General features: G+C 58.3%; 5 protein-coding genes across 6 annotated transcripts in view; 2 read left to right on the plus strand and 3 right to left on the minus strand.

The window, feature by feature from the left end:
- Positions 1–770: 770 nt before the first annotated feature.
- FUT2 (fucosyltransferase 2) lies at positions 771–3353 on the minus strand. The gene is made up of 2 exons (XM_038752602.1): positions 3134–3353; positions 771–1942 (listed from the first exon to the last, which is right to left on the minus strand). Exon 2 carries the CDS (start codon positions 1930–1932, stop codon positions 868–870), a length of 1065 nt encoding a protein of 354 aa, XP_038608530.1. The 5' UTR covers positions 1933–1942; positions 3134–3353; the 3' UTR covers positions 771–867.
- Positions 3354–4741: 1388 nt separating this feature from the next.
- LOC119933620 (galactoside alpha-(1,2)-fucosyltransferase 1-like) lies at positions 4742–7353 on the minus strand. Its single transcript, XM_038753173.1, has 2 exons — positions 5367–7353; positions 4742–5240 (listed from the first exon to the last, which is right to left on the minus strand). The coding sequence occupies exon 1, from the start codon at positions 6784–6786 to the stop codon at positions 5620–5622; it is 1167 nt and encodes a 388-aa protein (XP_038609101.1). The 5' UTR covers positions 6787–7353; the 3' UTR covers positions 4742–5240; positions 5367–5619.
- Positions 7354–14442: 7089 nt separating this feature from the next.
- On the minus strand, positions 14443–27038 carry BCAT2 (branched chain amino acid transaminase 2). 2 transcript variants are annotated; one of them, XM_038752641.1, is made up of 11 exons: positions 26913–27038; positions 21170–21244; positions 20876–21079; positions 18832–18942; positions 18250–18369; positions 17638–17801; positions 17340–17482; positions 16050–16135; positions 15590–15730; positions 15299–15373; positions 14443–15077 (listed from the first exon to the last, which is right to left on the minus strand). In XM_038752641.1, the coding sequence occupies exons 1-11, from the start codon at positions 26934–26936 to the stop codon at positions 15039–15041; spliced, it is 1182 nt and encodes a 393-aa protein (XP_038608569.1). In that variant the 5' UTR covers positions 26937–27038; the 3' UTR covers positions 14443–15038. The 2 variants fall into 2 exon arrangements, 1 of the variants encoding a protein (XP_038608569.1); XR_005452535.1 differs by lacking the exon at positions 14443–15077 and adding an exon at positions 16259–16355 and having other exon boundaries at positions 15341–15373.
- Positions 22383–24421, plus strand: LOC119933231 (tripartite motif-containing protein 15-like). The gene has a single exon (XM_038752638.1). It carries the CDS (start codon positions 22516–22518, stop codon positions 24352–24354), a length of 1839 nt encoding a protein of 612 aa, XP_038608566.1. The 5' UTR covers positions 22383–22515; the 3' UTR covers positions 24355–24421.
- The window catches only part of ODAD1 (outer dynein arm docking complex subunit 1), a 46998-nt gene continuing 45353 nt past the window's right edge, over positions 26055–27699 (plus strand). Inside the window, exon 1 of the mRNA XM_038752640.1 lies at positions 26055–26362. The gene's annotated coding sequence lies outside the window, so the exon portion shown is untranslated. The remainder of the gene's footprint in view (positions 26363–27699) is intronic.

Raw genomic sequence — 27699 nt, forward strand, 5'->3', positions numbered from 1 at the left:
TTAACAAATGCCATCATTATTATTATTATTACTAAGCGCTGGGGTGGATACATGCAAATTGAGTTGGACACAGTCCCTGTCCCATGGGGGGCTCACGGTCTCAGTCCACATTTTACGGATGAGGTCACTGAGGCCCAGAGAAGTTAAGTGACTTGTCCAAGGTCACACAGCAGACAAGTGGCAGGATTAGAACCCATATCCACTGATTACGAAGCCCGTGCTCTTGCCACTAGGTCATGTGCTTCCCTGACCTCTTGCCCTTTCCCTCACCCAGATGCCTACCTCTCACCCTTTTTTTATGGTATTTGTTAAGTGCTTATCATGTGCCAGGCACTGTTCTAAGCACCGGGGTAGATACAAGGTAATCAGGTTGGACACAGTCCATATCCCACATAATAATAATTATGGTATTTGTTAAGCCCTTACTGTGTTCCAGGAACTGTACTTAGCGCTGGGGTGGATACGAGCAAATCGGGTTGGACACAGTCCCTGTCCCACATAGGGCTCACAGTCTTAATCTCCATTTTATAGAAGAGGGAACTACGGCACAGAGAAGTGAAGTGACTTGCCCAGGGTCACACAGCAGACTAGAACCCAGGTCCTTTAGACTCCTGTATCCACTAGGCCATGATGCTTCAGATCCTTATGCCTGGGATGTGATCTTTTACTTGCCCGGACCTGATCTCTGTCCCTCCTGGTCCGACTCCGTAGCTCCGCCTTGCCAGCTCTGGAGAAGGACTCAGACATGGCAACTAGAACGAGGCCTGCGGGCTACTTTATTGTCAGGTTGCATTCAGGTCCCTGCTGCCCCGGGTGGGGATGAGGGAGGGAGAGGTGGGTGACGGAGTCCTTGGTCACCCCCCACTGTCACCCATGCAGCAGGGGTGACAGGTCGGCAGGAATCCCCACCCACTCGGGCAGGAATGCTGCTTCAGGCTTGAAAATCTTGAGGAAAGGGGAGTCCGGAAGGGTGTAATTTGCCAGATACACGGTCTCCCCACCGGCCAGGTAGCCAGCCCAGATCCCAAAGGTCCCGATGGTCATGACTGTGTGGTTGCACTGCGTCAACAGCGCAAAGTCCCGGCCCGGGGAGCCCTCGGCCCCGTCTCCCGCAAAGACCACGTCCCCCCGTGACACGTTAATGTTCTCCCGGCACCAGGCCATGCCATTGCTAGTCACTATGAACACCGGGTTGGGGTAGCGGTCGCGGAAGTAGCCCAGTGCCTTCTCTAGGTAGCCCCGATCCGCCACCACGCCCTTCCACACCTGCGGCATCACGCGCACGTAGTCCCCGCGGCGGACGTGGACGCCGATGAAAGTGAGGTTCCGCCCTCCTCCTGCCCGCTCCCGCCCCGCACGCCGCAGGAACGTTTGGGCTTCCTCCCGGACGTGGTCATGGAGGGAAAATTCCCGGGCGATCTCAGCCCGCAGGTGATGGTAGAAGGTCCAGGAGCATGGGTAGCCGGTGAGCCGGACGAAGGGACTAGAGATGGTCCGGTAGTCGTCCGACATCCAGTCGTGCAGGGGGACGTTCCGCCACCGGATGCGGCGGGTCTCGGTGGCAGAGAGGATGGGCAGGGTGATCCGGAAGATCCGGGACAGGGTCCTGTGCATCTCGGGGGAGATGTAGGCCGCCCGGCCATTCATCTTTGCCAGGGCGTACAGCGTGGCGTACTCTCCCATCTGGTTCCCCAGGCGGCCAATTGTATTGACTGTCCAGACACCAGGGTCACGGTGAGTCACGGTGCTGATGGGGCGGGCCTCAGGAGCGCTTTGGGGTATCGTGGGGTGGGCCTCCAGGGCACTTAACTTTGCAGGCAGGGGCCCAGGCATCTGGGTAAGGCGGGCATGGAGGTGGAAGAGGGTGGAGGCAATAAAGACAATGAGAAGGACCGGGATGGTGGGCGGGGATGAAGACGGGAGAGAGGTCATTTCTGGAGGGCTGAAGAGGAGAGAGAGAGAGGGATCAGGGGGAGGTCCTGGGTCTGGGTGGGGGGGGGTGAGTATGAATAAAGGGGAACAGATAGAGAAGGGGTGTCTGAGCTAAATGCAGGGGACAAGCAGCACCAGGGAGTACTTCATGTCCTCGTTCCCACTCCCCAACAATCCTGTTTAACAAAGTTCAAAAAGGGAAAAGGACGTTTTTAGGAGGAACAAAGGGAAACCCAACTATCCCTCCCTCTGAACTACTGAGAAACAGCGTGGCTCTGTGGAAAGAGACGGGCTTCAGAGTCAGAGGTTAAGGGTTCTAATCCCAGCTCCGCCACTTGTCAGCTGTGTGACTTTGGGCAAGTCACTTCACTTCTCTGGGCCTCAGTTATCTCATCTGGAAAATGGGGATTAAGACTGTGAGCCCCACGTGGGACAACCTGATCACCCTATATCCTCCCCAGTGCTTAGGACTGTGCTTTGCACACAGTAAGTGCTTAACAAATGCCATCATTATTATTAGTAGCAGAAAGAGAACTTCTGTACCCCTGGGTCTCTGGAGAGGAGGACTGACATTGCAGTACGACGAATTGGGGCAGACTTCCAGAAGGGCTCCCTATAGCAGAATGGATGGGGTGGTCCTTAGTGAAAGGGGAGAAGAGCTCCCCCCCACCCGGGCCCAAGCCGCGAGTCTCCCTTTGCTTCCTCCTCCTGAAAAGCCACATCTAGTAGGGACCAGGAAGTGGGAGAGCAGTCTGGGGCTTGTGTTCTTGAGAGGAAGAGGACGCCACTTTTGTTGTTGTTGTTGTGTGTGTGTGTGGGGGGGGGTGGCTAGGGACTGAGGAAGGGAGGACAAAGGAGAGTACGCAGTGAGGAAGGAAGGAGGCAGATGTTGTTTCTCCTATGTCTCTCGGGAGGGTTGGGGGAGGGAATGGGGTTTTTCGGGGGACGAGCTCCCGCCTCTGGCAAAATAGGGTGGGGAGGGGGGCCACCGGGGCAGGAAGGGTTGTGTCTTCCACTCGGTTGACTCCTTCAGTGAGGAAGAAAGTTCTTCTCAAAGTCTACCTTCACTTCCTCCTGCTAGCTAGCACCTCGGTCCCAAGGGGAAAGGAGCTGGGGGAGTTGCAGATAAAGCACCTGTCGGGACTGACGCTCTCGAGGGGAGGACGAGGCCGGAGGGTGCCCGCCTTGCCCGGGATCTCACCTGGATGGGGGTCGGATCTTCTCTCCCGAAGCCCGGCTCGCTCCCTGCCCAGGTGTCCGCCGCTGCTTCCTGCACCTGGAGGCCCGCCTCCCCCCATTCAGGCCACACCCCTTCAGGTAACTCACTCCTCTTTGCACACCTCCATTCTGCACCCCCGCCCAGCCACCTTAGGGACCCAGGTGTCCCGCACCCCAAATTCCTCCCCGGGGTGATCCGTCGACTCATACCCAATCCCAAAGAATTGATCTTATTGCCCTGCGGCAGGCCCTGGAGCCGAGGGACTCCAACTCCCAGCATCCCCCGGGGCAGCGGCTTCGTTGCCGGGGCACCGCGTCGGCCGCGGGGCCTCCTGGGAAATGTAGTTCGCCGCGAGGAGCCGCTCCCTGCGGCCGAGCCAGAGCTGGGCAGGGCGTGGGAGCGGAGGCAGGGGGATACCCGGAACGGACAGGAGGACGTGTAGGGGACTTGTGGGGGTGCGGGCGCTACTTCCGAAAACTTTTTGTTTCTAGCAGGGTTCGCTGGCCTCACCCACGCCCCCCATTAGAGAAGCAGCGTGGCTCAGTAGAAAGAGCTAGGGCTTGGGAGTCAGAGGTCATGGGTTCTAATCCCGACCCCGCCGCTTGTCATCTGTGTGACTTTGGGCAAGTCACTGCACTTCTCTGTGCCTCAGTTACGTCATCTGTACCGTACCTCGTTCTCGCCTGTCCCACCATCGACCCCCGGCCCACGTCCCCCCCCGGGCCTGGAATGCCCTCCCTCTGCCCATCCGCCAAGCTAGCTCTCTTCCTCCCTTCAAGGCCCTACTGAGAGCTCACCTCCTCCAGGAGGCCTTCCCAGACTGAGCCCCTTCCTTCCTCTCCCCCTCGTCCCCCTCTCCATCCCCCCAATCTTAACTCCTTCCCTTCCCCACAGCACCTGTATATATGTATATGTTTGTACGTATTTATTACTCTATTTATTTATGTATTTTACTTGTACATATCTATTCTATTTATTTTATTTTGTTAGTATGTTTGGTTTGTTCTCTGTCTCCCCCTTTTAGACTGTGAGCCCACTTTTGGGTAGGGACTGTCTCTGTATGTTGCCAATTTGTACTTCCCAAGGGCTTAGTACAGTGCTCTGCACATAGTAAGCGCTCAATAAATTCAATTGATGATGATGATGATTAAAACTGTGAGTCCCATGTGGGACAACCTGATCACCTTGTTTCCCCCCAGCACTTAGAACAGTGCTCCGCACACAGTAAGCGCTTAACAAATACCATCATCATCATCCTCTGCCACCCAGCCCCTGGAAGAAGCCTCGGTCCAGGAGGGTGAAGTTCACCCGGGAAACGGTCTCCCCGCCAACCCTTCTTTACTCCATAAAAAAAGCTTCGACACCTCTCCTCCTCCTACCCGCCTTTCCACCCCTCCACAATAAGCTGACGGCTCCTTTAATGGGGCACTTTATAGCCACTCTCTCCTTCCAGAGGAGGGGACCGCCTTGGTCAGGTTGAGCCCCTGGCCTCTGAGCAAGGAGGGAACACGAAGAACCAGTTCCATTGCTTGCAGACGTTCATTTTCCTTTTCTGGCTTCAAGGCATTAGCGGCAGCACAGGCCCAAGGCTGAGTGTTTTGGTACTTTTATTCCACAGTGCATAGCTCCCATCTCACTAGCCCCCACCCCAAAGGAAATACCAAATGGAGAGCTAAATCCCTGAGTTTGCAGTGACAGTAGGAAGAAGGGTGGGGCGCATAGAGACCCAGGGACAAAGGCAGGAGTGGACAGAGTAGCTGTCTTCTCTCTAGCACCCAAAACGGGCTGACCAGTCACTGGAGCAAGAAGAGTTCAGCATAGCCACCAGGCCAGACCTCCCAGAAATAGGAGGGTGACTGCAGGGAGGCCGGTGAACAGTGCAGCAGGAAGGATGGAGAGCAGAGTATGGCATAAGATATCCTGAGAATGGTGGTTTGCTCAAACCCCCAACACCTGGCTGGAACCTCTAGAACAAGAGGCGTGGAACCCAGTGTCTCTTCGGCATCACCACACAACCCATGTTGTCCGGCCGACATGCCAGCTGGGGGAAAGCCTCTTGTGTGGGGCTGAGTCCTGGAGTCTTGGATGCCTAAACACACACACACACACACACACACACACAAACACCCCAACCAGTAGGCTTAGGCCTAGGGTAAGGGAGGAAACTCCCTGCCCCTGCCAGACACCAGGGAGAGATGGCGACAACATCTCATACCTGACTGAGAACTGGAGACACCAGGCCCAGAACAGATGACGGTGTGACCTAGAATGCCCCAGAAGAACAAGGCTGAGGGTAAGAAAAGGAACAGTCTCATGCAATCCCCTTTGCTCTTGCCCCGCCATGGGCTCAGCAGCTGATCTGGCTTCCCCGGCCACCCCGAACCTCCTCGCTCCCCCTGGGGGGGGGGGGCCTTCAGCCCCTGGCTCCTCATCCTTCCCCCACCCCCCCTCAAGGCCCCTAGTGATCATTAACCCCTGAGGGGCGACAGGTCGGCGGGGATCCCCACCCATTCGGGCAGGAACGCCGCCTCAGGTTTGAAGATCTTCAGGAATTCCGAGTCTGGGAGGGTGAAGTTCGCCAGATACACGGTCTCCCCACCGGCCAGGTAGCCGGCCCAGAAGCCGAAGGTCCCGATGGTCATGACCGTGTGGTTGCACTGCATCAAAAGGGCAAAGTCCCGGCCCGGGGAGCCCTCGGCCCCGTCCCCGGCGAAGACCACATCCCCCAGCGTTGAGTCGATGTTCTCCCGGCACCAGGCCATGCCGTTGCTGGTCACCACAAACACCGGGTTAGGGTAGCGGCCGCGGAAGTAGCCCAGGGCCTTCTCCAGGTAGCCCCGATCCGCCACCACTCCCCGCCAGTGCCGTGGCATAACTTGCACGTAGTCCCCACGGCGGACGTGGACGCCGACGAACGTGATCGGGTGGTCCCCCCGCGTCCACCGGACCTGCCGCAGGAAGGCCTGGGCCTCTTCACGCACGTGGTCGTGGAGGGCAAACTCGGCCTGGATCTCGGCCCTCAGGTGGTTAAAGAAGGTCCAGGAGCAGGGAAAGCCGGTAAACTTGATCAGGTCCAGGTGGCCCAGGTGGGCGTAGTCTTCGGACAGCCAGTCGTGGAGGGGGAAGTGGTGCCAGGTGGCATGGGTGTCGGCCTCCTGGGCGAGGACGGGCAGGGAGAGGCGGAAGATGGGCGCGAGCGTGGCGTGCATGGGGGGCAGGATGAAGGCACGGCGGGTGTTCAGCCGGGCCAAGGCGAAGAGCGTGGCGTACTGGCCCATCTGGTTGCCGAAGCGGCCTTCGGGCTGGATGGTCCAGGTTCCCAGCAGCAGGGGCTGGCGGTCAGTGGCGGGGCTGTGGCTGAAGGAGCCCGTGGGGCCGGCGGGGGCAGACGCCCCGGAACCGGCGGCCTCCTTCCGGCCGGAGAGGACCACCGAGGCGTTGAGGCGGCTGCTGGAGCCAGCCAGGCAGACGAAGGAGATGCGGGCAGGTGAGGGGCAGCTGGTAGGGCAGAGCACGTTGAGGATCAGGTGGTGGGGGAGCAGGCCCAAGCGGAGGCGGAGGAGAAGGGAGGCGGCAGAGAGGGCGGAGAGGAGGAGGAAAGCCAGGCCTAGCTGGCGTCGGGATGGGGACCACATGGCTGGGGGAGGGAGGAACGGGATTCAGGGACCTGGGGGGCAGCTCCCTGGGGCTGTTGAGGGGCCGGGAGATCCTGATATCCTGGCAGGAGCGGAGACATCCGGGAGCCCGGAGGCCTGGAAGCAGAGGCTTGGGGGGATGGGAAGGGGACTAGGAGTTAGGGGAGAAGGGGACCCCCTAAATCCCAGGTGGTGGAAGGGTGGGACTCACTCACCTCTGCTCCCAGCCCTTGCCCAAGGGGCCGGGCGTGTCTCGGGGGGTCTGACTCAGGGTACCCGGTGCCAGAGAGCCACTGCAGCAAACACAGGCGGGGATGGGCGGAAGCCGGGGGGGGGGAGGCGACAGTCAGGCGGGTCCCAGGTTTTCCGATGTCCAGCTGTCGCCCCGTCCCTTCTCCGAGCCCCCTGCTCCCGTCGGAGCCCCGGCCCCGGTTTCTGCCCTGTCACGGCCCGGTTGCCTGGAGCCGGCGCGCCCGGGAGAGCGCACAGCCTGTGTTCCAGAAGTGACCGCCCCGCCCAGGGGGAGTCGGCCGGAGAGAGGGCGAGGCGGGGGGCCGGGACTGCGGAGCCAGCCTGGGCCCTGCCCCCCGGGGACCCCGGAGACCCGGCCAGGGAAGGCCGGTTGGACAACTATCCCCCGACCCTCCTTGTCTCCCCATCCCTCTCTCTGGGTCTCCATCTCTTCCCCCCACGCCCCCACTCCTCGGGTCTCCAGGCCCTGCCCTCTCCCCCTTGGGCCTGAGTCCTCCTCTCGCCCCCCGCAAAGGACCCAGGCGTCCGGGCCCCCCGCTCCTACCCGCTTCTCTCCGTCCTCAAGCTGCGGTCCCGGCTTTTCCTGCCTCCACCTCCCCCGAGATTCTTACGCCGTGAAATCACCTTAACTCCCTCGGCGCCGGAACACGTGTCGGTGTGTTTGGGAAGGGGGCGGGAAAGGGAAGGGGGAGAGGCGGGTCCGGGCACGCTGAAGGGTGGGGTTCTCGGGAGCCCAGGCTTTGGGCTTAATAATAATAATAATAATAATGGCATTTGTTAAGCGCGTACTATGTGCAGAGCACTGTTCTAAGCGCTGGGGGGGATACAAGGTGATCAAGTTGTCCCACGTGGGGCTCACAGTCAAACCCATTTTACAGATGAGGTAACTGAGGCTCAGAGAAGTGAAGTGACTTGCCCAAGGTCACACAGCAGGCATGGGGCGGAGCCGGGATTCGAACCCACGACCTCTGACTCCAAAGCCCGTGCTCTTTCCACTGAGCCACGCTGCTTCCCAGAAGCAGCGTGAAACTTAGCTTAGAGAAACAACGTGGCCTAGTGGAAAAAGAGCCCTGGCTTGGGAGTCGGGGGTCATGGGTTCTAATCCCTCCTCCGCCACTTATCAGCTGTGTGACTTTGGGGCAAGTCACTTCACTTCTCTGGGCCTCAGTGACCTCATCCGGAAAAGTGGGGATTAAGACCGTCAGCCCCAGGTGGGACAACCTGATCACCTTGTATCTCCCTCAGCGCTTAGAACAGTGCTGGGCACAGAGTAAGCGCTTAAAAAAAATGCCAAAATTATTGTTATTATTGTTTGGGAGGGTCAGGCCTGGGAATGGGATGCCTGGGTCCTGCTCGGAGGCGGTCCTAGCGATGTTGGGGACCAGAACCAGTTACTCCGGTTACGCGCAAGAAGGGGAAACACTGGATCTCTGGATTCGGGAAGTTCCGCGCCCCGTCCCGCTAATCCCTGGCCCGCCTCCGCATCCTCTCCCGTTCCCATCCCCGCCCTGCAATCATCCCGGACGCCTGGGTCCCCTCCACCGCCGCGAGGAATCAGCAGCACCCGCGGCCCAGTTCCTGCGGCTCCCCGCCGGAGCTAGTTCCCCCCTTGGGGTTCGGGTGGGGGGCGTCCCAGAATTAAGGTCAAGGGGGGTCTAGGACTCTCAGTCTCCAGCTGCGAGAACCAGATGTAGACTGTGAGCCCGTTGTTGGGTAGGGACCGTCTCTGTATGTTGCCAACTTGTACTTCCCAAGCGCTTAGTACAGTGCTCTGCACACAGTAAGCGCTCAAATACGATTGAATGAATGAGTGAATGTGGCACTGTAGGTGCGATGAAAAATTTAGGGGCCCCATGGGGCTGACAGGAAGAACCCCTCAGCCAGAAGGCATCCCCCCCACCCACGGCAGGAGGGGCTGAGGAGGTGACTACTGCATTTGTGGCCACCTTGGCCCTCCTGGGGTGTGGGCAGGCCTTCCTGAGGGGCCAGGAGGTAGTGCCCCTGGCCTAGGTGGTGGCACAGGCAGAACGGGCAGGGGGTTGAGCCAACTGGCTTGTGCTGGGCCGTGTTGCTGCCCAGGGTGACGCGGCCCGGGCCAGTTCAGATGGGATAACCACCCAAGCAAGCCCCCTGCAGAGCACCCTCCCCTCACCTGCCACTGCCCCCCCCCCCGGGGGAGCACCCTCCGCCCACCTCCTGCCCCTGTCCCCTGGGAACCACCTTCCCCCACCCGCTACTGTGGCACAGGGACCACCCCCCATCTGCTCCCATCCCCCGGGAACACCCTCCCCCCACCTAATAATAATAATGATGGCATTTGTTAAGCACTTAATTGTTAAGGTGATCAGGTAGTCCCATGAGAGGCTCACAGTCTTAATCCCCATTTTACAGATGAGGTAATAGGCCCAGAGAAGTGAAGTGACTTGCCCAAAATCACACAGCTGACAATTGGCAGAGCCCGGATTTGAACTCATGATCTCTGACTCCAAAGCCCAGGCTCTTTCCACTGAGCCACGCTGCTTCAGCTGCCAACACGCCCCGGGGAGCATCCTCACCCAACCTGCTACCATTCTCAGGCGAACTCTTTATGGGTCACGGACTATATCCAATCTAACTTTTTTTAAAATGATATTTAACTACTTACTATGTGCCAAGCACTGAACTAAGCCCTGGGGTAGGTACAAGATAATCAAGTTGGACACATTCCATGTCCCACCTGGGGCTCAATCTTAATCTCCATTTTACAAATGAGCTAACTGAGGCACAGTGAAGTGATTTACCCAAGATCACAAAGCAGACACTGGTGGGGCTGGGATTAGAACCACGTCCTTTAACTCCCAGGCTCACACTCTTTCTACTGCTTATCTTTTTTAAAAAAATGGCATTTATTAAGCACTTACTATGTGCAAAGCACTGTTCTAATCTACATCAGCATTCAGCACAGTGCTTGGCACAGAGTAATTGCCCCAACCCAGGTACAGATCCTGGAACCCCAGATAGGTCATCCTGTCCAGATGGAAGAGGCTCCGAGGTGGAGCCAGGGAAGTTTGTTCCTCTGCCCCTGACCCCTCCCCACTTCCTCTTAATAATAATAATGGCATTTATTAAGTGCTTACTATGTGCAAAGCACTGTTCTAAGCGCTGGGGAGGTTACAAGGTGATCAGTTTGTCCCACGGGGGGCTCACAGTCAATCCCCATTTTACGGATGAGGTAACTGAGGCACAGAGAAGTTAAGTGGCTTGCCCAAAGTCACACTGCTGACAATTGGCGGAGCTGGAATTTGAACCCATGACCACTGACTCCAAAGCCTGTGCTCTTTCCACTGAGTCATGCTGCTCTCTTCTCCCCTTTCCCCTGCCTTGGGCCCTGTCCCATTCAGGAGACCCAATTTCCCTCACCTTCCTCCTCAAGCTGGGACCGCTGCCCGGGCCAAGCCTCCCTTTATGCCCATGCCAGCACTGGGAATAAAGCAGAAAGTCAGAGAAAGAAGACATAAGTAGAAGAAGCAATGTGGCCTAACGGAAAGAACATGGGCCTAGGAGTTGGTTCTAACCCCAGATCTGCCACTTGCCTGCTAGCTGACCTTGGGTAAGTCACTTAACTTCTCTGTGCCTCAGTTTTCTAATCTGTAAAATGGAAATTCTCCCTCCCACTTAGACTGTGAACCCCCTTTGTCTGACCTGATTATCTTGTATTTCCTCCCAGTACTTAGTGCTTAATGCATTGACAAATGCCAATATTTTTTGGGTAGCAGCGTGGCTCAGTGGAAAGAGCCTGGGCTTTGGAGTCAGAGGTCATGGGTTCAAATCCTGGCTCCACCAACTGTCAGCTGTGTGACTTTGGGCAAGTCACTTAACTTCTCTGTGCCTGTTACCTCATCTGTAAAATGGGGATTAAGACTGTGAGCCCCCCGTGGGACAACCTGATCACCTTGTTACCGCCCCAGTGCTTAGAACAGTGCTTTCCACATAGTAAGCACTTAATAAATGCCATCATTATTAACATTTTTATTATTATCGTTATTGTTATTAATAGTAGTATCTGGTACTTACCTCTCTCCTGCTCCTCTCCGCCCTCCCTAACATAAGACTCCCACCCTGAGCCCGACCAGAGAAGAAATACTCTGGCTGAAAGGTTGTGTCAGGAGTTGACACAATCTGACACAGCCATGACTCCCAGCTGGGGGTCGGGGGAGATGTTAGCAAGTAACCAGAACACCTGGGTCCCAAGAGGGGGCCTGGGGAAGAGCTGGTGGGGAGGGGGCAAGCCGCCTTCCCTATGCAGACACCACATCCGGCTCCTGTGTTTATCTTGAGACCTAACATCCCAGATCCCCCACCACCTGGAGTCCGGGGTCGGGTCCGAAGGTTGGGGCCAGGGTCAGGGGCAAGTGGAAGTTCTCCCTCTGAACCCTCAGCTCCCTCTGGGGGACCACTATTCCTGACTCCCCCTGCTCCCAGCACCCGACTCTGGATATTCTGGGAGATGGGGGTAATGGGGCCTGGCCCTGGGGGCGGGCAGGGCCAGCAGGGGACGGACGGATGGGAGACCCTATTCTTGGTGCTTCAGCTGGGGCCTAGGAGGGTGTCTTGGCTTTGTAATCAGGTCAACTGTGGCGGGTTGGACTGCGGGGGCGGGACCGGGGGATCCACGACAGTACAAAGCCCCAGGCGGCCGAAGAGGGCTGCATCTGGCCCCTGGCCTCAGGAGCGGACCAGTCTAGCCAGACTTCTCAGGGCCCCCACCCATCTCACCTCCACCGGCTCTTCACAACCCCAGCATCTGAACGCCCTGGGCCCAGACACCTGGGACGCTCTGAACCCAGGCATCTGCGTCTCTCGGACCCCACGTGTCTGGGGGGGTCCAAACCCTGGCATCCCCAAACACCCTGAGCTCAGGCACGCGGCTGGGACAAGCTGGGCACCTGGGTATCTCCCTCTGCTCTCAGCAAACCAGGTACTCCTCCCCAGCCATGAGGGGGTGGCCTAGTAGGCCCCTACTCCAGTCCCTGCCCCTGCTCTTTCTTCTAGCCTCTGGATGTTGGCTACTGCCACTCTCCAGCCCAATGCTGCAATTCGGGGTGCAGGCGCGGTTCCGGAACCTGTACGTCAACATCGCGGGACACTTGGCCTTTCTGGAGGTTCTGCCCGACGGGGCCGTGCGGAGGGTGGATGAGCCAGGGCCCTACGGTGAGTCGTGGCTCCCATTAGGGAGGGGCTGGGTGCTAGGGCCCTGGGACAGAAAGTCTGAATTTTGCAGGGATGAGAAGAGTTGGGTGGTGGTGGGAAGAGCTGGGTGGTGGCTGGGAGAGCTGAACGGTGGTGAGACGAGCTGGCTGGTGGCTGGGACGGTGGCTGGGGTGGAGAAAACCAGCAGAAGGCAGGGAGAGCTGGGTGGATGGACAGGTGGTTGTTTCTCTGACCCCTCCACCCCACCCCAGGCCTCCTGGCGCGCAAGGCTGTGAAGCCCGGCGTGATCCGGTTCTGGGCTGTGGCCAGCTCCCGCTTCTTGTGCTTGAGCACCGAGGGCCAGGTCTATAGCACCGTGAGCCCCCCTTGGGTCTCCCATTCCCCCAACTCTGACCCTGGGTTTTCCCACCCCACCTTTCCACCCTTAAATGGGGATTAAGACTGTGAGCCCCCCGTGGCACAACTTGATCACCTTGTAACCTCCCCAGCGCTTAGAACAGTGCTTTGCACATAGTAAGCACTTAACAAATGCCATCATCATCATTATTATCATTATTATTACCTTTCCTCAACCTCCCAGCCTTCTCGGTGACCTCCCCCAAGCCCTGTCCTCAGGTTCCCTGCCCTCAACTACCCCTGGCCTCCCACCCCCTCTGACCCCACACTTCTCTCCCTGCTGCAGCTCCACTACACAGCCCAAGACTGCAATTTCCAGCAGCAGTTCCTCCCCGATGGCTACAACTTGTTCACCTCTGAGGCCCACCGTCTGGGCCTGCAGCTATCCGGCCCGCCCATCCCTGCCCCTTCCTCTGCCCCTGTCCAGGCCCCTGTTCACTTCCTGCTGTTGCCCGGCACCCTGCTGCCTCCGGAGCCCCAGTTTCCCGGCCCCCCCGAGCCCCCCGCCATTCAGTCCTCCGATCCCCTTGGCATTCTGGAGCCGCCCCCCCTCCCTCAGCCCCAGCTACTGGTACTGACTGGGAACACCTGGACTGCTGAGAGGGAGGCACCATGGCCTAGTGGATAGAGCACGAGCCTGAAAGTCAGAAGGACCTAGGTTCTAATCTCAGCTCTGCTACTTTGCTGTGTAACCTTGGTCAAGTCACTTTCAGTCATTCATTCATTCAATCATATTTATTGAGGGCTTACTGTGTGCAGAGCACTGTACTAAGCGCTTGGGAAGTACATGTTGGCAACATATAGAGACGGTCCCTACCCACTTCACTTCTCTGTGCCTGTTACCTCATCTGTAAAATGGGGATGAAGAGAGGGAGCCCCATGTGGGACAGGGACTGTGTCAGACTAATAGGCTTTTATCTTCCCAGCACTTAGTACAGGGCTTGACACATAGTAAGCGCTTAGCAAATACTATCATTATTAGTATTAGCTAGACTAAGCTAACCTGGCCCCCACTAGGATAACTGTGGACACCCGTCAACAGACCCAGCCACAATTATTTATTAGGTAAATTGTATTTATTGTTGGCTCTTTCCTTGGTGGGGATGAATTTATTCCATGATTGAGTGGGAGGAAAGTGAGGGAGGAGGGGGGCTCAAGTCTGGGGTTGTTTTATAATTTGGTTTACTTCTGTGGTTGGTTTATGATAAGCAGTATGGCTTAGTGGATAGAGCTGTGCCTGGGATAGGCCTGGGAGCTTCTGCTCTTTGCTGTGTGACCTTGGGCAAGTCACATTATTCCTCTGTGCCTCAGTTCCCTCCGAGGATTCCCTCTGATTAAGGAGTAAGACTGTGAGCCCCATGTGGGACAGGGACTGTGTCCAAATCGATTATCTTGTACCTACTCCAGCGCTTAGAACAGTGCCTAGCACATAGTAAGCACTTATCAAATACCACAATTATTATTATCTACCCCAGCGCTTAGAACAGTGCTTGACACATAGTAAGCGCTTAAATATTATTATTATTATGATGATATATTGCTCTAGAATTTATGCTCTGGCCACAGAGGATGGAGACATGTCAGTCACCAGGAAGCATATCTACACTTGTGGGGTGGTGGCAGGACTCTGGGGCCAAAGAGCCGAAGCCCAGACCTCGGGTGGACACCCCCTCGTCCCCCCATCTCCCTGCTGGGACTGTGCTTTCAGAGCCCCTGGGTAGTCATGCTAACTGTTGGGAGCCTGGGAGAGGCATGGTGCCAAGCTCCAATCCAGGAAGACAGGGCCTGGGGTCTCAGCTGAAGGCAGAGGTCTCAAGGGGATGTTTCCTTTGGTATTTTATTTTGAATTGAAGCAAAAATAATTCATCAGCAGCAGCAGCTGCCACAGCCATCACCTTGGCAAGACGCCGGGTTCAGGGTGGATAGTGGCCCCTGAAGGGAGGGAATTGGTAGGAGGAGGTCTAGGTCTCCCCTCCTCCCAGAGGCCACACCACCGCCAAAGCTGCTGAAGGGTTGGCAGAGGTGGGGAGGGAGGTCCTGGGGTGCAGTAGAGGAGGGAATAGAGGGAGGTGGGGAGGGTGGGGGCTTAGATACCTGGGTCCCAACCCCTATGGCTTTGGAGTGAAATAACTGGGGGAGTGGTTGAGAGGAGAGTGGTGGGGAGGAGAATGGGAAAAAGGAAGAAGAGCGAATGCTCAGACTATCCTCCTCTTCCTCTCCCCACCTACCCGTCGGGGGGAACCCAGACAGCCCCAGCTTCCCAGCCTGGATATCCATATTGCACTTGAGTCCTTGGTGAGAAGCAGGAGAGAACAGGAAGAGGAAGAGGAGGAAGAGAAGGAAGGGTAGGGGGAGGGAGCCGAGTGCTGGGAAACCCGAGGTTAGAGGTCGAGGAGGAGGGAGTCCAGTCACAGTCAGACTTTCAGCATCCACTCGTGGGCCACCCGGCCATACTGGGAGAAACAGAGAGAGGGAGAAAGGAGAGTTGGGAGACAAGCAGAAAACACCTCCCACATCTTGAGTGGGTCTTGGCCCTCAGGTTCCATGGACTGGCTGTCCCAGAGGCTTATGGGAGTTTGTTTTCACCACCCCTCCCCGAACCCCAAGGCATAAAAAGCCCCGGGAGGGTCCCCCATGCCCCCCACCCCCAGTCACGGCAGCCCCCAAGCATTACTTGGATGTCCAACAGCTCAGTCAGGAAACGTTGGGCGAGTTCGGGCCCATTCTCCATGGTGGGGATGTGGAGGGTCTGGCAACAGGTGGGGGGATGGGGTCAGCTTGGTTCCACTCACCTCCCCCACTCCCCGAAACCTAGGGTCTTTAGGTCTCCCAGTTCTTCCCCGCTGGGTCCTACCTCCCCCAACAGTGCTCTGACCCCACCATGCCGAGCCTTAGTCCCCCCGCATCTGTCTCTGCCCTGCTGCAACCAGACCCCCGGCTCCTCCCTGCCCCCTGCCCCCCTTACCTCCCCCTGGTAGAGGATCCGATGGACAGGACAGACAACACAGGCGGTGCCTGAGCCAAAAATCTCTCGAACTCGCCCCTCGCGCAGGGCCCTCTGGAGCTCTTCCATCGTCACAGGGCGCTCTGTCACCCTAAACTCATCCTGGTGGTGGTGAGGGGAGGGTCAGAGAGCACTGGGACACCGGGGCAGTGGAGGGAGAGGGGGGAGGAGGTGGGAAGACCAGGGGTATAGGACAGGGAGACACCCAGAGAGCATGGAGAGAGACAAGGAGGGCAGGAAGAGACAGAGACACAGAGGATGGAATGAAACAAAGCGACGTGGAGGACAGAAAAATAGTTAGAAAGACACCCAGAGAAAGACAGAAACAAAGGAGGAGGAAGGCCATGGCAAGGAGTCAGGGACTGACAGCAGCAGGCAGAGGCAGCGAGCGGGGGCTCCCTCTCCTCCCCATCACACTCACCCACTTGCGAGCCAGGTCCAGCAGGCTCTGGCGGGTCACTCCAGGGAGAATGATTCCATTCAGGGGAGGCGTCACCAGCTCCAGCTCTGGAGGGGACAGAGGGATCCAGCCCGGAGGGCTCAGATTCCCCCTCTCCCCAACCCCCCAACCTAGATATCCCTGCCTTCGAGACCCCCGGCATTGAGGGAACCTGGTGACTCTGAGTCTACCTGGCAACTCCCCAGCTTTCCAGATGGCCGTCTGAAATGGGTAGACAGCTCCTTCCCCGCCTCTCCTGTGGATTACTCTCCCCTCCATTCCCCTGTTCTTTGGGAGAGAAACATGAGGCTCTAGGGTTCAGGAAAAGGTGGGCTGGCAGGGCAGTGAATGTAGTCCACAACTCCTTTTCTGCAAGTGACAGGGTGCCGAGGGTGACCTGGGGGAGAGGCATCTGCCCCCAACCTCCCCACATAAATCCTTGGGAAGAGAACTATACTTCTCAGACTTCCCTGGGGCCCTCTTTCCCAGGCACAGATGAGCTGGGCCTCCAAGGGCTTCTGGAAAATAGTCAAAACTCTGAAAGGTGGGCAGCCACTAGAGCCCCATTGCAGGGGCCCTGCCAGACCCAGTAAGGATTATAATAATAATTATGGTGTTTGTTAAGCACTTACTATGTGCTAGGCACTGTTCTAAGTGCTGGGGCGGATACAGGCAAATCGGGTTGGACCCAGGCCCTGTCCCACATGGGGCTCACAGTCTCAATCCCCATTTTACAGATGAGGTAAGTGAGGCCCAGAGAAGTGAAGTAACTTGCCCAAAGTCACACAGCAGACAAGTGACGGAGCCAGAATTAGAACCCACTATGTTCTGATTATGTTCTGAACCCATTATGCTCTATCCATTAAGCCATACCACTTCTCAGTAGTCTGAGGGCTGATGGAATTAGAGCAGCAGAGACGCAACAGAGAAGCAGCGGGGCCTAGTGACTAGAGGCCTGGGAGTCAAAAGGACCTGGGTTCTAATCCCGGCTCCGCCACTTGTCTGCTCTATAACCTTGGGCAAATCCCTTCATCTCTCTGTACCTCAGTTACCTCATCTGTAAAATGGGGACTGAGACTGTGAACCCTATATGGGACAGGGACCGTATCCAACCCGATTAGCTTGTATCTACCCCAGCGTTTAGTACCGTGCCTGGCCCATAGTAAGCACGTAACGTAAAACACTATTATTAGTAGCAGTAAGAATAGTAGTAGTTGTCGTCCAAGGGAGGTGGAGAAGACTGACGGGAGGGAAAGCAGAGGATTTTCTCACCACCATCATCATTGGTCCAGAAGAGGAAGATGTTCATGGTGCCAACTTCAGTGAGCTGGTGGTCCTCACCATAGAGCCACAGGGCCTGCTCGCAGCCCTCCTTCAGGGCGGCTTGTTGCACAAATACCGTTGGCCCATAGTTCCTGCAGGGGGTAAAAACCGGGTGGTCAGGTTGGGGCCAGCTGCTCGCCCCTGCCTTCCCTGCCCCCGACTCCCTGTAGTCCCCCCCACCAATCACCTTCACCCACTCGAGGAACTGGGGGGTGAAGCCTGGGAGGCCGGACCGAGGGTCACTCACCCGCCTAGCTTGCAGTCTCCAACGCCGCCGAGCCAGGCTCGGACAAAGCGGGGGTCAGCGAGGAGAGAGACCGGGGAGAAGCCGTCCCCGGGGAAGTACGGCCCCACAGGGCCCTGGATGACGAACAGGAGGGCGTGGTGGGCCCGGGCCACACCCAGGGAGGGCTGGGGGGGGGACCGGGGTGGGGGGCGGAAAGGGGAAGGAAGGGAGTAAATCAGGGGTCAGGCAGCTGGCCCCCAAGACCCTGCTTCCCTCAGTGAGTCAGCTGGATCCAGCTCCATTTTTCCTCCTCAGCCTCTGGTTCATCATTCCCTCCCCAGGCCCTGAAACTCCCCACCATGGATTCAAGCGGAGGAAAAGTCCCTCCCAAGGCGGAGGTGGGTTGCTACCCCAGGGGCTGACGGGAAACCTAGTCCATTTGTTCCTGAGCGAATGGGTCCCATGGATTCCCAAAGGACTGGGGATAGGAAGAGAGGTGGGGAGAAGAAGACCGGCCCCTATTACTTCTCCCCTCAGGGACCCAGAGGGGTCTCCGCTCCCAGTCCTTGGTCCTCCCTAACTCCAGCCCCTACTCTCCCAGGGATGCTGAGCGCCCCGGTCTATCTCCCCCACCTCGTTCCCAACAAACGTCGGGCGGATGTACAAGCTGCTCCCAGTGCTTTCGGGCACCCAGTCCTGGTCCACCTCCACCAGTCGCCGGATGCACTCCAGGAGCTCGGCCTTGTCAAAGCTCTGCAGAGGAGAGGGGATGGGGGGAGAAGGGGACTAGGCCTCCAAATCTGTTTCCTCAAATCCTGGGCCCTCCTGCTGGCCTGGACCTCCTCCCACCCTCTGGAGCACAGCCCAGTAGCCCCAGCCCCTTAGTGATGCTCATTGCTAGGGAAGCTCCACTCCCCACAGTGATCCTGGTTGTTAGGGAGGCTCCATTCCCCACAGTGATCCTGGTTGCCAGAGGCTCCAGCCCCATAGTGATCCTGGTTGCTAGGGAGGGATGATTCCCAGCAGCAGAGCTGAAACCTGAGCTCCAATCTCCATTGCCAAAATCCCTCCTGGGGGAATCCCGAGGAAGTTTCCGCTCCCCTCCGCAGACTCCCAGGCCCTAGTTGCTAGGAAGGGATGCTCTGGACAACGGCCTCAGGGGCCCTTGGACGCTCCCCCACCCGCCTGCCCGCGGCCTCATCTCCACCCCCTCACCGGCAGGCACATGCGCAGGGCGGATCGCAGCATCCGGTCCATGTTGAGCATGGGGCGGAAGAGGCGGACGTGGCGGTCAGGACCCCGATAGGCCTTCATCCCCTCAAAGAGCTGGTGGGGGAAATTTGGGGATGGGTTGGAGAAGAGGCCAGCGCCACGCTGACGGCAAAATTTCAGTTTGGAGAATTTGGGTCACTGTCACTGCCAGCCGCTCAGTGCCCTGGCCCTTCCACTCCTCCAGCTTCTGTTTCCCAAATTCAGATGACAGTCCTTCCTAGAAAAAGCTTCCTGGAAAGACGGGGGCAGGACAACCCCATAATCACAGGACATTGGGTTCCCTAGGCCAAACAATGACAGGGATGAGAGAAGAAGCAGCGTGGCCAGGGATGAACAGGGACAAAGAGCCCTGGGTTCTAATCCGGGCTCCACTACTTGCCTGTGTGTGACCTTGGCCAAGTCACTTAACTTCTCTGAGCCTCAGTTTCCTCCTCTGAAAATGCAGATGAAATACCTGTTCTTCTCTCAAGACTGTGAGCCCCCTCTGGAGCAGGGATTGTGTCTGACCTGGTGATCGTGTATCTATCCCTGTACATGGCACAGAATCATGACCTAATAAATGCCATTACTGACGGAGGCAGAGATATGGGTTCTGGTGGGGAGGAAAGACGTAATAATAATAATAATCATGGTATTTGATAAGGGCTTACTATATGCCAAGCACTGTTCTGAGCACTAGGGTAGATATAAGGTAATCAGGTTGGGCACAGTCCCTGTCCCACATGGGGCTGGCTCACAGTCTTGATCCTCATTTTACAGATGAGGTAACAGGCACAGAGAAGTGAAGTGAGATTTACCCAAGGTCACACAGCAGACATGTGGCACAATCAGGATTAGAACCCACGACATCTGACCCCCAAACCCATGTTCTTTCCACAAGGCCATGCTGCTTCTCGAGGATACGAAGGGGCTGAAGGGGGTGACTTAATAATTGTGATATTTGTCAAGTGCCTACTATGTGTCAAGCACTGTATTAAGCTCTGGGGTAGATAATCACGTCCCTCACAGGGCTCACAGTCTTAAGTAGGAGGGAGAACAGGTATTGAATCCCCATTTTGCAGATGAGAGAGTGGAGGAATACGGAAGTGAAGTGACTTGCCCAAGGTCACACAGCAGACAAGCGGCACAGCAGGGATTTAGAACCCAAGGCTTCGGACTCCCAGGCTTCTCTTTCCACTAAGCCATGCTGCTTGGCAGAAGAAGACGAGCAGGGCGAGGGGCAATTGAACTCTCCGAGGGCCCAAGATGCTGCTTCTTTCCCATTCTCTGGGCCAGGTCCTTGGCCTGGAATATGTGCTCAGAGAATGTTGGCAATTCTGTCTTGGACAGGAGTCTCAAGGCTGGACAGAAGGTGGGTGGTGGGGGATGTGGCTACCAATCAACCTACGCATCAGACAGAAACTCCTCACCCTCGGCTTCAAGGCTGTCCATCACCTCACCCTCTCCTACCTCACCTCCCTTCTCTCCTTCTCCAGCCCAGCCCGCACCCTCCGCTCCTCTGCCACTAATCTCCTCACCGGGCCTCGTTCTCTCCTGTCCCACCGTCGACCCCCGGCCCACGTCCTCCCCCTGGCCTGGAATGCCCTCCCTCCGCACATCCGCCAAGCTAGCTCTCTTCCCCCCTTCAAGGCCCTACTGAGAGCTCACCTCCTCCAGGAGGCCTTCCCAGACTGAGCCCCCTCCTTCCTCTGCCCCCCTCCCCCTCCGCCTTACCTCCTTCCCTTCCCCACAGCACCTGCATATATGTTTGTTCGTATTTATTACTCTATTTATTCTACTTGTACATATCTGTTCTATTTACTTTATTTTGTTAATATGTTTGATTTTGTTCTCTGTCTCCCCCTTCTAGACTGTGAGCCCACTGTTGGGTAGGGACTGTCTCTATATGTTGCCAACTTGTACTTCCCAAGCGCTTAGTACAGTGCTCTGCACACAGTAAGTGCTCAATAAATACGATTGATTGATTGGGGAGGGACAGGGGGCCGACCTGGATGGCGTAGTGCAGGGCTGAGGAAGCGGGGTGCAACGACAGGTTCTGAAAAGGCCTGATGTGGGGGCGGCCCCAGCCCCGGGCCTCGCTCCACTCCACCGTCAGCATGTGGTCCGTGAAGGTCTTCCCAAAAGTCAGCTGGGACCCAGCGGGGGGCTTGGGCCGGGGGGTCCGGCTCAGCTCGATGTGCAGGTCCGCCGCCTGAGGGGGGCAAATGGAGGCTGGCACCATGGCCCCCAGCCCGGCCCCTCTCCACTGCCTCCCTCAGCCCCTGAGGGCCGTCCCCGCCACCTTGAATGTCGAGCTGACGCATCTCCGGGCGCCGCACAGGAGTAGGGGGGTCTTGTGCAGTTTTCGAGCCAAAATCTGGGTGGGAAAGAGGGAGGGAGGTTAGTCAGTCAGTCCATTATATTTACTGAGTGCTTACTGTGTGCAGGGCACTGTACTAAGCGCTTGGGAGCGTACGATATAATAGAACAGATATATTCCCTGCCCACGAGCTTACAGGCTAGAGGGGGAGGCAGATATTGACATAAATAAACAAATGACAACTATGTACATAAGTGCTGTGAGGCTGGGAGAGGGGATGAATGAGGGAGCAAGTCAGGGCGACGCAGAAGGGAGAGGGAAAAGAGGTACAGGGCCTCTTGGATGAGATAATAACAATCATAATAACTGTGGTATTTGTTAAGGGCTTACTATGTGCCAGGCACTGTACTACGCACTGGGGTGGATACAAGCAGATCGAGTAGGACACAGTCCCTGTCCCATGTGGGGCTCACAGTCTCTCTGCCACTGGATTTACTGAGTCCTGAGGTCGGGGCCTAGCCAGCCTAGAGCTTCCACTAGCCCTCCCCCACTGCAGAGGAGCTTGGCTGGGCCCAGCCCCTCCTCCCCTCCACCAGATGCCCCCTCCCCACTAGATCATAGCAGAGAGGCTGGTCCCCACAGCCCCCTAGCCCGGGCCCTGGCTTCCCCTTTCATCTCCCTCCCCTCCTCCACAAAGACTCCATTCCAGCGAGCGGTAGTGTATGCCCAAAACTGCTGACTCGGGCACTCAGATCCCCTCCCCGCCAGGGTCAAAGCTCACACTCCTGCCCACCTCCAGAGGACTTTGCCCCGGAGCTCTCGGCTTTGGAGCTCAGATTCCGGGGAGCTGGAGACCGGGAAGGTGAGTGCTGGCCCTTGGGTGGGGGGCCAAGGGGGTCTTTGGGGGCAGCAGGGTCTCAACCAGAACCCCCTTCCTCCTCAGGGGCAAGAGAAGGGATTAGTTGGCACTTCCCTGTCACCCTACTCCCTCCAGAGAACTATTCCACAGCCCACCAGGCTGCTCTTGTTTCCTTCAAGGGTCCTGTCCCTCCCCACTACCCCCTCATTCCCTCAGGAATCCAGGCCCCAGCCCCTAATCCTCTTCTGTTCTTTATTCCCTTCTAATCCAGTGTTCCTCCACCCTGACACCCGACCTGAATCCAGGCGTTTGCTCCCCCCCCCCCCCACTCCGCCACTCCCCCAAAATGGCCCTCCCTCCCCCACCTTCTGTGACCTCACAATCCCTGTCCCCGGAGAGGCAGCCCCAGCCAGGCTGAGGGGGCAGAGCGGGCTGGGTTCTCCGCTGGATCCTAGGCCCGAGTGCAGCCATGGCCCCACCGGACGCTCCACGGCGGAGGCCGGCCCAGCAGGGAGACGAGGAGGAGGAGGAGGAGGAGGAGGAGGGTGAAGAGGAGAAGGAGGAAGAGGAGGAAGTGGAGGAGCAGTGCGTGGAGGAGGCGGGAAAGGGGGCAAGAGTGGCCTCGGCATCGTGTGTGGCCTGCCGGGCCGCCCTGCGTCACCCCGTCACCCTTCACTGCGGCCATCAGTTCTGCCGCTCCTGCCTCAGCCGCCGCTGGAAGGGACGGGGCCACCGCCACTCTTCCTGCCCCCAGTGCCGCCTCCGCAAACGCAAGACCCCATCTTCGCCGCGCCCCGAGGCCCGACCCAAGCGGCCCTGTGTCGCCGCCGCCGCCACCGGCGGGAATGACGATGCGGACGAGGGCGCAGGGGAGGACTGGGAGGACGAGGCGGCGGTGGCCAGCTCCATGGCACCTGAGCGGGAGCCCCGGGAACGACTAGCCGAGAGAGGGGAGGGCTCCCCTGCGAGGGGCTCCTCCTGGCCCGGCGGAGAAGAGAGACGGGCCATGAGCCCCACGGGGCGAAGGGCGAGCCCGACGTGGGACCAGACGCCCCCCATCTGCCCCGAGGACTCTCCCCCGGCCGCCGCGGCCTCTGCCACCGTCCGGGGAGGGGAGTGCGGCCCGTGCCCCCGGCACCAAGAGACCTTGCGGCTCTTCTGCCAGGAGGACCAGGAGCCACTTTGTGTCCTGTGCCACCTCTCGCCGGAGCACCACGGCCACCGCGTGGTGTCCCTGGGCGAGGCCGGGGACCTGGTCTGGGCCCGGCTCCGGGCCGCCGCGGAGGGGCTGCGGGTCCGGCGGGCGGCCCTGGAGCAGGAGGGCGGCCGGCGGGAGCAGCGGGCCGAGACCTTGGCCCGCCAGGTGGAGATCCGGCGGCAGAAGCTGGCGGCCGAGCTGGAAGACCTGAGCCAGTTCCTGCGGGAGGCTGGCCGCCGCCTCCTGGAGCCGCTGCGGGCCGCCGAGCACGAGGCGCGGGAGGTGGCCCGCCTGCAGGCCCAATGCCTGTCGGCCCAGGCGCTCCGGCTCGACCGCCTCTTGGCTGACGTCGACGCCTGGCAGAGCCTCCCGGCCACCCGGCTGCTGGCCGACCAGGGGGCCCGGGTGGGGCTGCGGCGTGCCGAGGTGGAGGCTCGGCGGGGGCCTGCGGCGGCGGGGGGCGGCCAGCCCCTGGAGCGGGCCCTGGGCGCCCTGGCCCGAAAGCAGGCCGTGCTGCGCGAGGCCGCCTGGGCCTTCCGCCAGCGCCTGGAGACGGAGCAGGAGCGCAAGGAAGGGCCGCCGCTCCGCTTCCTGCCGGCCAGCGCCCACCCCAGCCTTTCCGTGGAGGATGACGGCCGGAGCCTGCGGCGGGTCGGGGAGGGACCCCCGTCCCCACTGCCGGCCTCCCCCGAGGCGGGCCGCTTCACCGAGTGCCCCTGCGTGCTGGGGGACGCGGTCTTCTCCAGCGGGACCCACTACTGGGAGGTGGACGTGAGCGGAGCGGCCGTGTGGGCGGCGGGCGTGGCCCAGGAGGCTGCGAGGCGGTGCGGGGAGCTGCGCCTCAGCCCCTCCGAGGGCGTCTGGGTCCTGAGGATGAATCGCGGCCAGTGCTGGGCGGCCTCTGGGACCCCCGACACGCTCCCAGTCCCCCTGAGGCACCCGCCCCAACGCCTGGCCGTGTTCCTCGACGTGGAGGCGGGGCTGTTGGGCTTCTCGGATGCCGAGACGGCAGCCCCCCTTCATGACTACACCGGGGCCGGGTGGGCCACACCGCTGCGCGCCTTCTTCTGGCTGTGGGACGTCGGCGGGGAGCTGAAGCTGGGACCCTAGTCGGTCCCGACCGGGCAGTCTCACAGGAGGCGGGGGCGGGCGGGAAAAGATAAAGAAATGAGCTCTGGCAGTTTCTGTTCTTATTCCAGACCCACTGGGGTGGGAGTAGAGATGGTCAGGAGCAGCAGCGTGGTCTAGTATTAGTAATAATTGTGGTATTTTTTAAGGCTTTAATAGGTGTCAGGCACTGTACTAAGCACCGGAGTGGATACAAGCAAATTGTCCCTGTCCCCGGAGGGGCCTGAGCACGGGCCTGGGAGTTAGGAGGCCCTGGGTTCTAATCCCGGCTCCGCCACTTGTCTGTTGGGTGACTCTGGGCAAGTTACTTAACTTCTCTGTGCCTCAGTTGCCTCATCTGTAAAACAGGGATTAAGGAGAATCAGCGTGGCTCAGTGGAAAGAGCCCGGGCTTTAGAGTCAGAGGTCATGGGTTCAAATTCCAGCTCTGCCAACTGTCAGCTGTGTGACTTTGGGCAACTCACTTAACTTCTCTGGGCCTTAGTTACCTCATCTGGAAAATGGGGATTAAGACTGTGAGCCCCATGTGGGACAACCTAATCACCTTGTAATCTCCCCAGTGCTTAGAACAGTGCTTTGCACGTAATAAGCACTTAATAAATGCCATTATTATTACTAAGCACTTGGGAGAATAAACATTGTACTCTCCCAAGTGTTTAGTACAGTGTTCTGCACACAGTAAGCAGCATGAGCTTGAGAGAAACAGCGTGGCTCAGTGGAAAGAGCCTGGGCTTTAGAGTCAGAGGTCATGGGTTCAAATCCCAGCTCCGCCAACTGTCAGCTGTGTGACTTTGGGCGACTAACTTAACTTCTCTGTGCTTCAGTTGCCTCATCTGTTAAATGGGGATTAAAACTGTGAGCCCCACGTGGGACAACCTGATCACCTTGTAACCTCCCCAGCGCTTAGAACAGTGCTTTGCACATAGCGCTTAACAAATACCATTATTTATTATTATTATTATTATTATTATTAAGACTGTGAGCCCCATGTGGAACAGGGACTTCCTTGTATCCACTACAGTGCCTGGCACATAGTAAGCGCTTAACAAATGCCACAATTATTATTATTAGCTGGCTCCGAACCTGGTGGTGGACAGTTGATAAAAGGAGTTGGGAAGAGCCAGGGAGAGAAAAAATTGACTGACTGATCGATTGACTGATTGATTAATTAATTAATTACTTAATTAATCAATTAAACTAAGGAGCTTAAAGCCACGAGAGGGCACCAAAGGCTCAGGGAACCAATGAAGGGGGCGGGGAAGGGGCGGAGTGTTGGCCCCCGGGGCCTCGTGTTCAGCGCTGACTGAGGGAAAGGGAAAAGGGGAAGTGGAGGCATAGGAGGAAAAGAGGGAGAGGAGGAGCCACGGGAGTGAGCAGGGATGGGGCCTGGAGTTATTCCAGGAACCAGGGTCTTGGCACGCAGAGACCGAAGGAACTGGGAGAACTGACAACAATAATAATTGGGGTATTTCTCAGGCGTTTGCTATGTGCCAAGCACTAAGTGCTGAGGTGAATACATGATCATCAGATCGGATACAGTCCCTGTTCCACACGGGGCTCACAGTCTAAGTGGGAGGGAGAACACTTATGGAATCCCCATTTTACAGATGAGGAAACTGAGGCACAGAGAAATTAAATAATACGGCAGGGAAGCGGCAGAGCCGGAATTAGAACCCAGGTCCTCTGATTCCCAGGCCCGGCTTCGCCACAGCCCTTTTCTGGGAGGATGGGGGAAGCCAGAGGAAACTGTGAATTGGGATGTAGGGATATCGGGGTTACAGGGGCGGGGCTCTGGTAAGGTCATCAGGAAATGGGAAGCGGGTCTCTAGGGGTACTGTGGAGAGTGGAAATCAAGATCCAGGGATTAGGGGGGAATTCAGATGCCAAAAAACTGGAAAGACTGGGGGCACTGGGAAATGGGCCTTGACGGATGGCAGAGCACTGGAGCGGCGGTGATTCGGAATCAGGATCCTGAGGTTACCAGGAGGATGGTAAGCCATGGCAACGGGGACCTTGGGGATACAGGGAATTGGGGGCCTTGGAGATCGGGGTGGGGGTGGGAAGAGGAGGAAGGGGAGACTGGAAATCAGGACCGGGAGGATACTGGAGATGGGGGTTGGGGCGCGCTGGGAATTCGGGTCCTGGGCATATTATCCCTGCTTCTGGGTATTTGGGGAGACTGGGAAATCACGGCATTGGAGGTACTGGGAATCCGGACCCTGAGGATGCTGGGAAGACTGGGAATTGGGGGCCCTGCTCCTGGGTATTTCGGGATACTGGGGAATCACGGCATTGGAGGTACTGGGAATCCGGACCCTGAGGATGCTGGGAAGACTGGGAATTGAGGGAATTGGGGGAGACTGGGGAATCAGGGCACTGGAGATACTGGGAATTGGGGACCGGGGAAGCCCATACGGGACTCAGGCGTCCCTCCCGGACGTCCTCTTCCCTCTCGCTCCCCGGGGGGGGGGGGGGCGGGGGAGGGGAGGAGGAGGAGGGCAGGCGGCCCCTCCCCTGGTCGCGCGACCCCCGGAGACCCACCTGGGCGGCCGCCGTCGCTGCCATGGCCGGTGCCGCCGCGAACTGAGGCGGAGGGAGGCCCCGGGCCCGCGGAAGTGCCGTTCCGTTCCGGGCCCCGCCCCACACGGGACGGGACGGGTCGGGGGGCGCGGGCCCCTCAGAGCCCCCTACCACCCCGCCGTCGCCCCCCTCCTCCGATTGTCTTCATCGACCCCCCCCCAAGCCGGTGGGGGTCCCCCCAACAACGGGGCCGGTCCCACCGGGTCCCACCCCCACGCGGGACCAATCAACAACCGCCTGGCGGCCGCCGCCCCCCACCAGGCCCCCCGCCCCATTAGGGCACCGCAAGGACACCGGCCCCCCGGCACCCAATAATCAGCATAATTGGGGCCATTTGGGAGGCCCTTACTCTGGGCCAGGACCCCCGGCCCACGTCCTCCCCCGGGCCTGGAATGCCCCCAATCCCTCTGCCCATCCGCCAAGCTCGCTCTCTTCCTCCCTTCAAGGCCCTACTGAGAGCTCACCTCCTCCAGGAGGCCTTCCCACACTCAGCCCCTTCCCTCCTCTCCCCCTCGTCCCCCTCTTCATCCCCCCCATCTTACCTCCTTCCCTTCCCCACAGCACCTGTATATATGTATATATGTTTGTACAGATTTATTACTCTATTTTACTTGCACATATCTATTCTATTTATTTTATTTTGTTAGTATGTTTGGTTTTGTTCTCTGTCTCCCCCTTTTAGACTGTGAGCCCACTGTTGGGTAGGAATTGTCTCTATATGTTGCCAATTTGTACTTCCCAAGCGCTT

This window comes from Tachyglossus aculeatus, chromosome 10 (genome assembly GCF_015852505.1).
Source record: "Tachyglossus aculeatus isolate mTacAcu1 chromosome 10, mTacAcu1.pri, whole genome shotgun sequence".
Lineage (NCBI taxonomy): Eukaryota > Metazoa > Chordata > Mammalia > Monotremata > Tachyglossidae > Tachyglossus > Tachyglossus aculeatus.

Coding starts and splice junctions, on each gene's coding strand:
- BCAT2 (XM_038752641.1), bottom strand. CDS start 26,936: ATGGCAGCGACGGCGGCCGCCCAG. Junction 21,245..26,912: donor CAGCGACGGCGGCCGCCCAG/GTGGGTCTCCGG, acceptor TTTCCCACCCAG/ATTTTGGCTCGAAAACTGCA. Junction 16,136..17,339: donor CTGGACCAATGATGATGGTG/GTGAGAAAATCC, acceptor TGTCCCCTCCAG/AGCTGGAGCTGGTGACGCCT.
- LOC119933231 (XM_038752638.1), top strand. CDS start 22,516: ATGGCCCCACCGGACGCTCCACGGCGGAGGCCGGCCCAGCAGGGAGAC.
- FUT2 (XM_038752602.1), bottom strand. CDS start 1,932: ATGACCTCTCTCCCGTCTTCATCCCCGCCCACCATCCCGGTCCTTCTC.
- LOC119933620 (XM_038753173.1), bottom strand. CDS start 6,786: ATGTGGTCCCCATCCCGACGCCAGCTAGGCCTGGCTTTCCTCCTCCTC.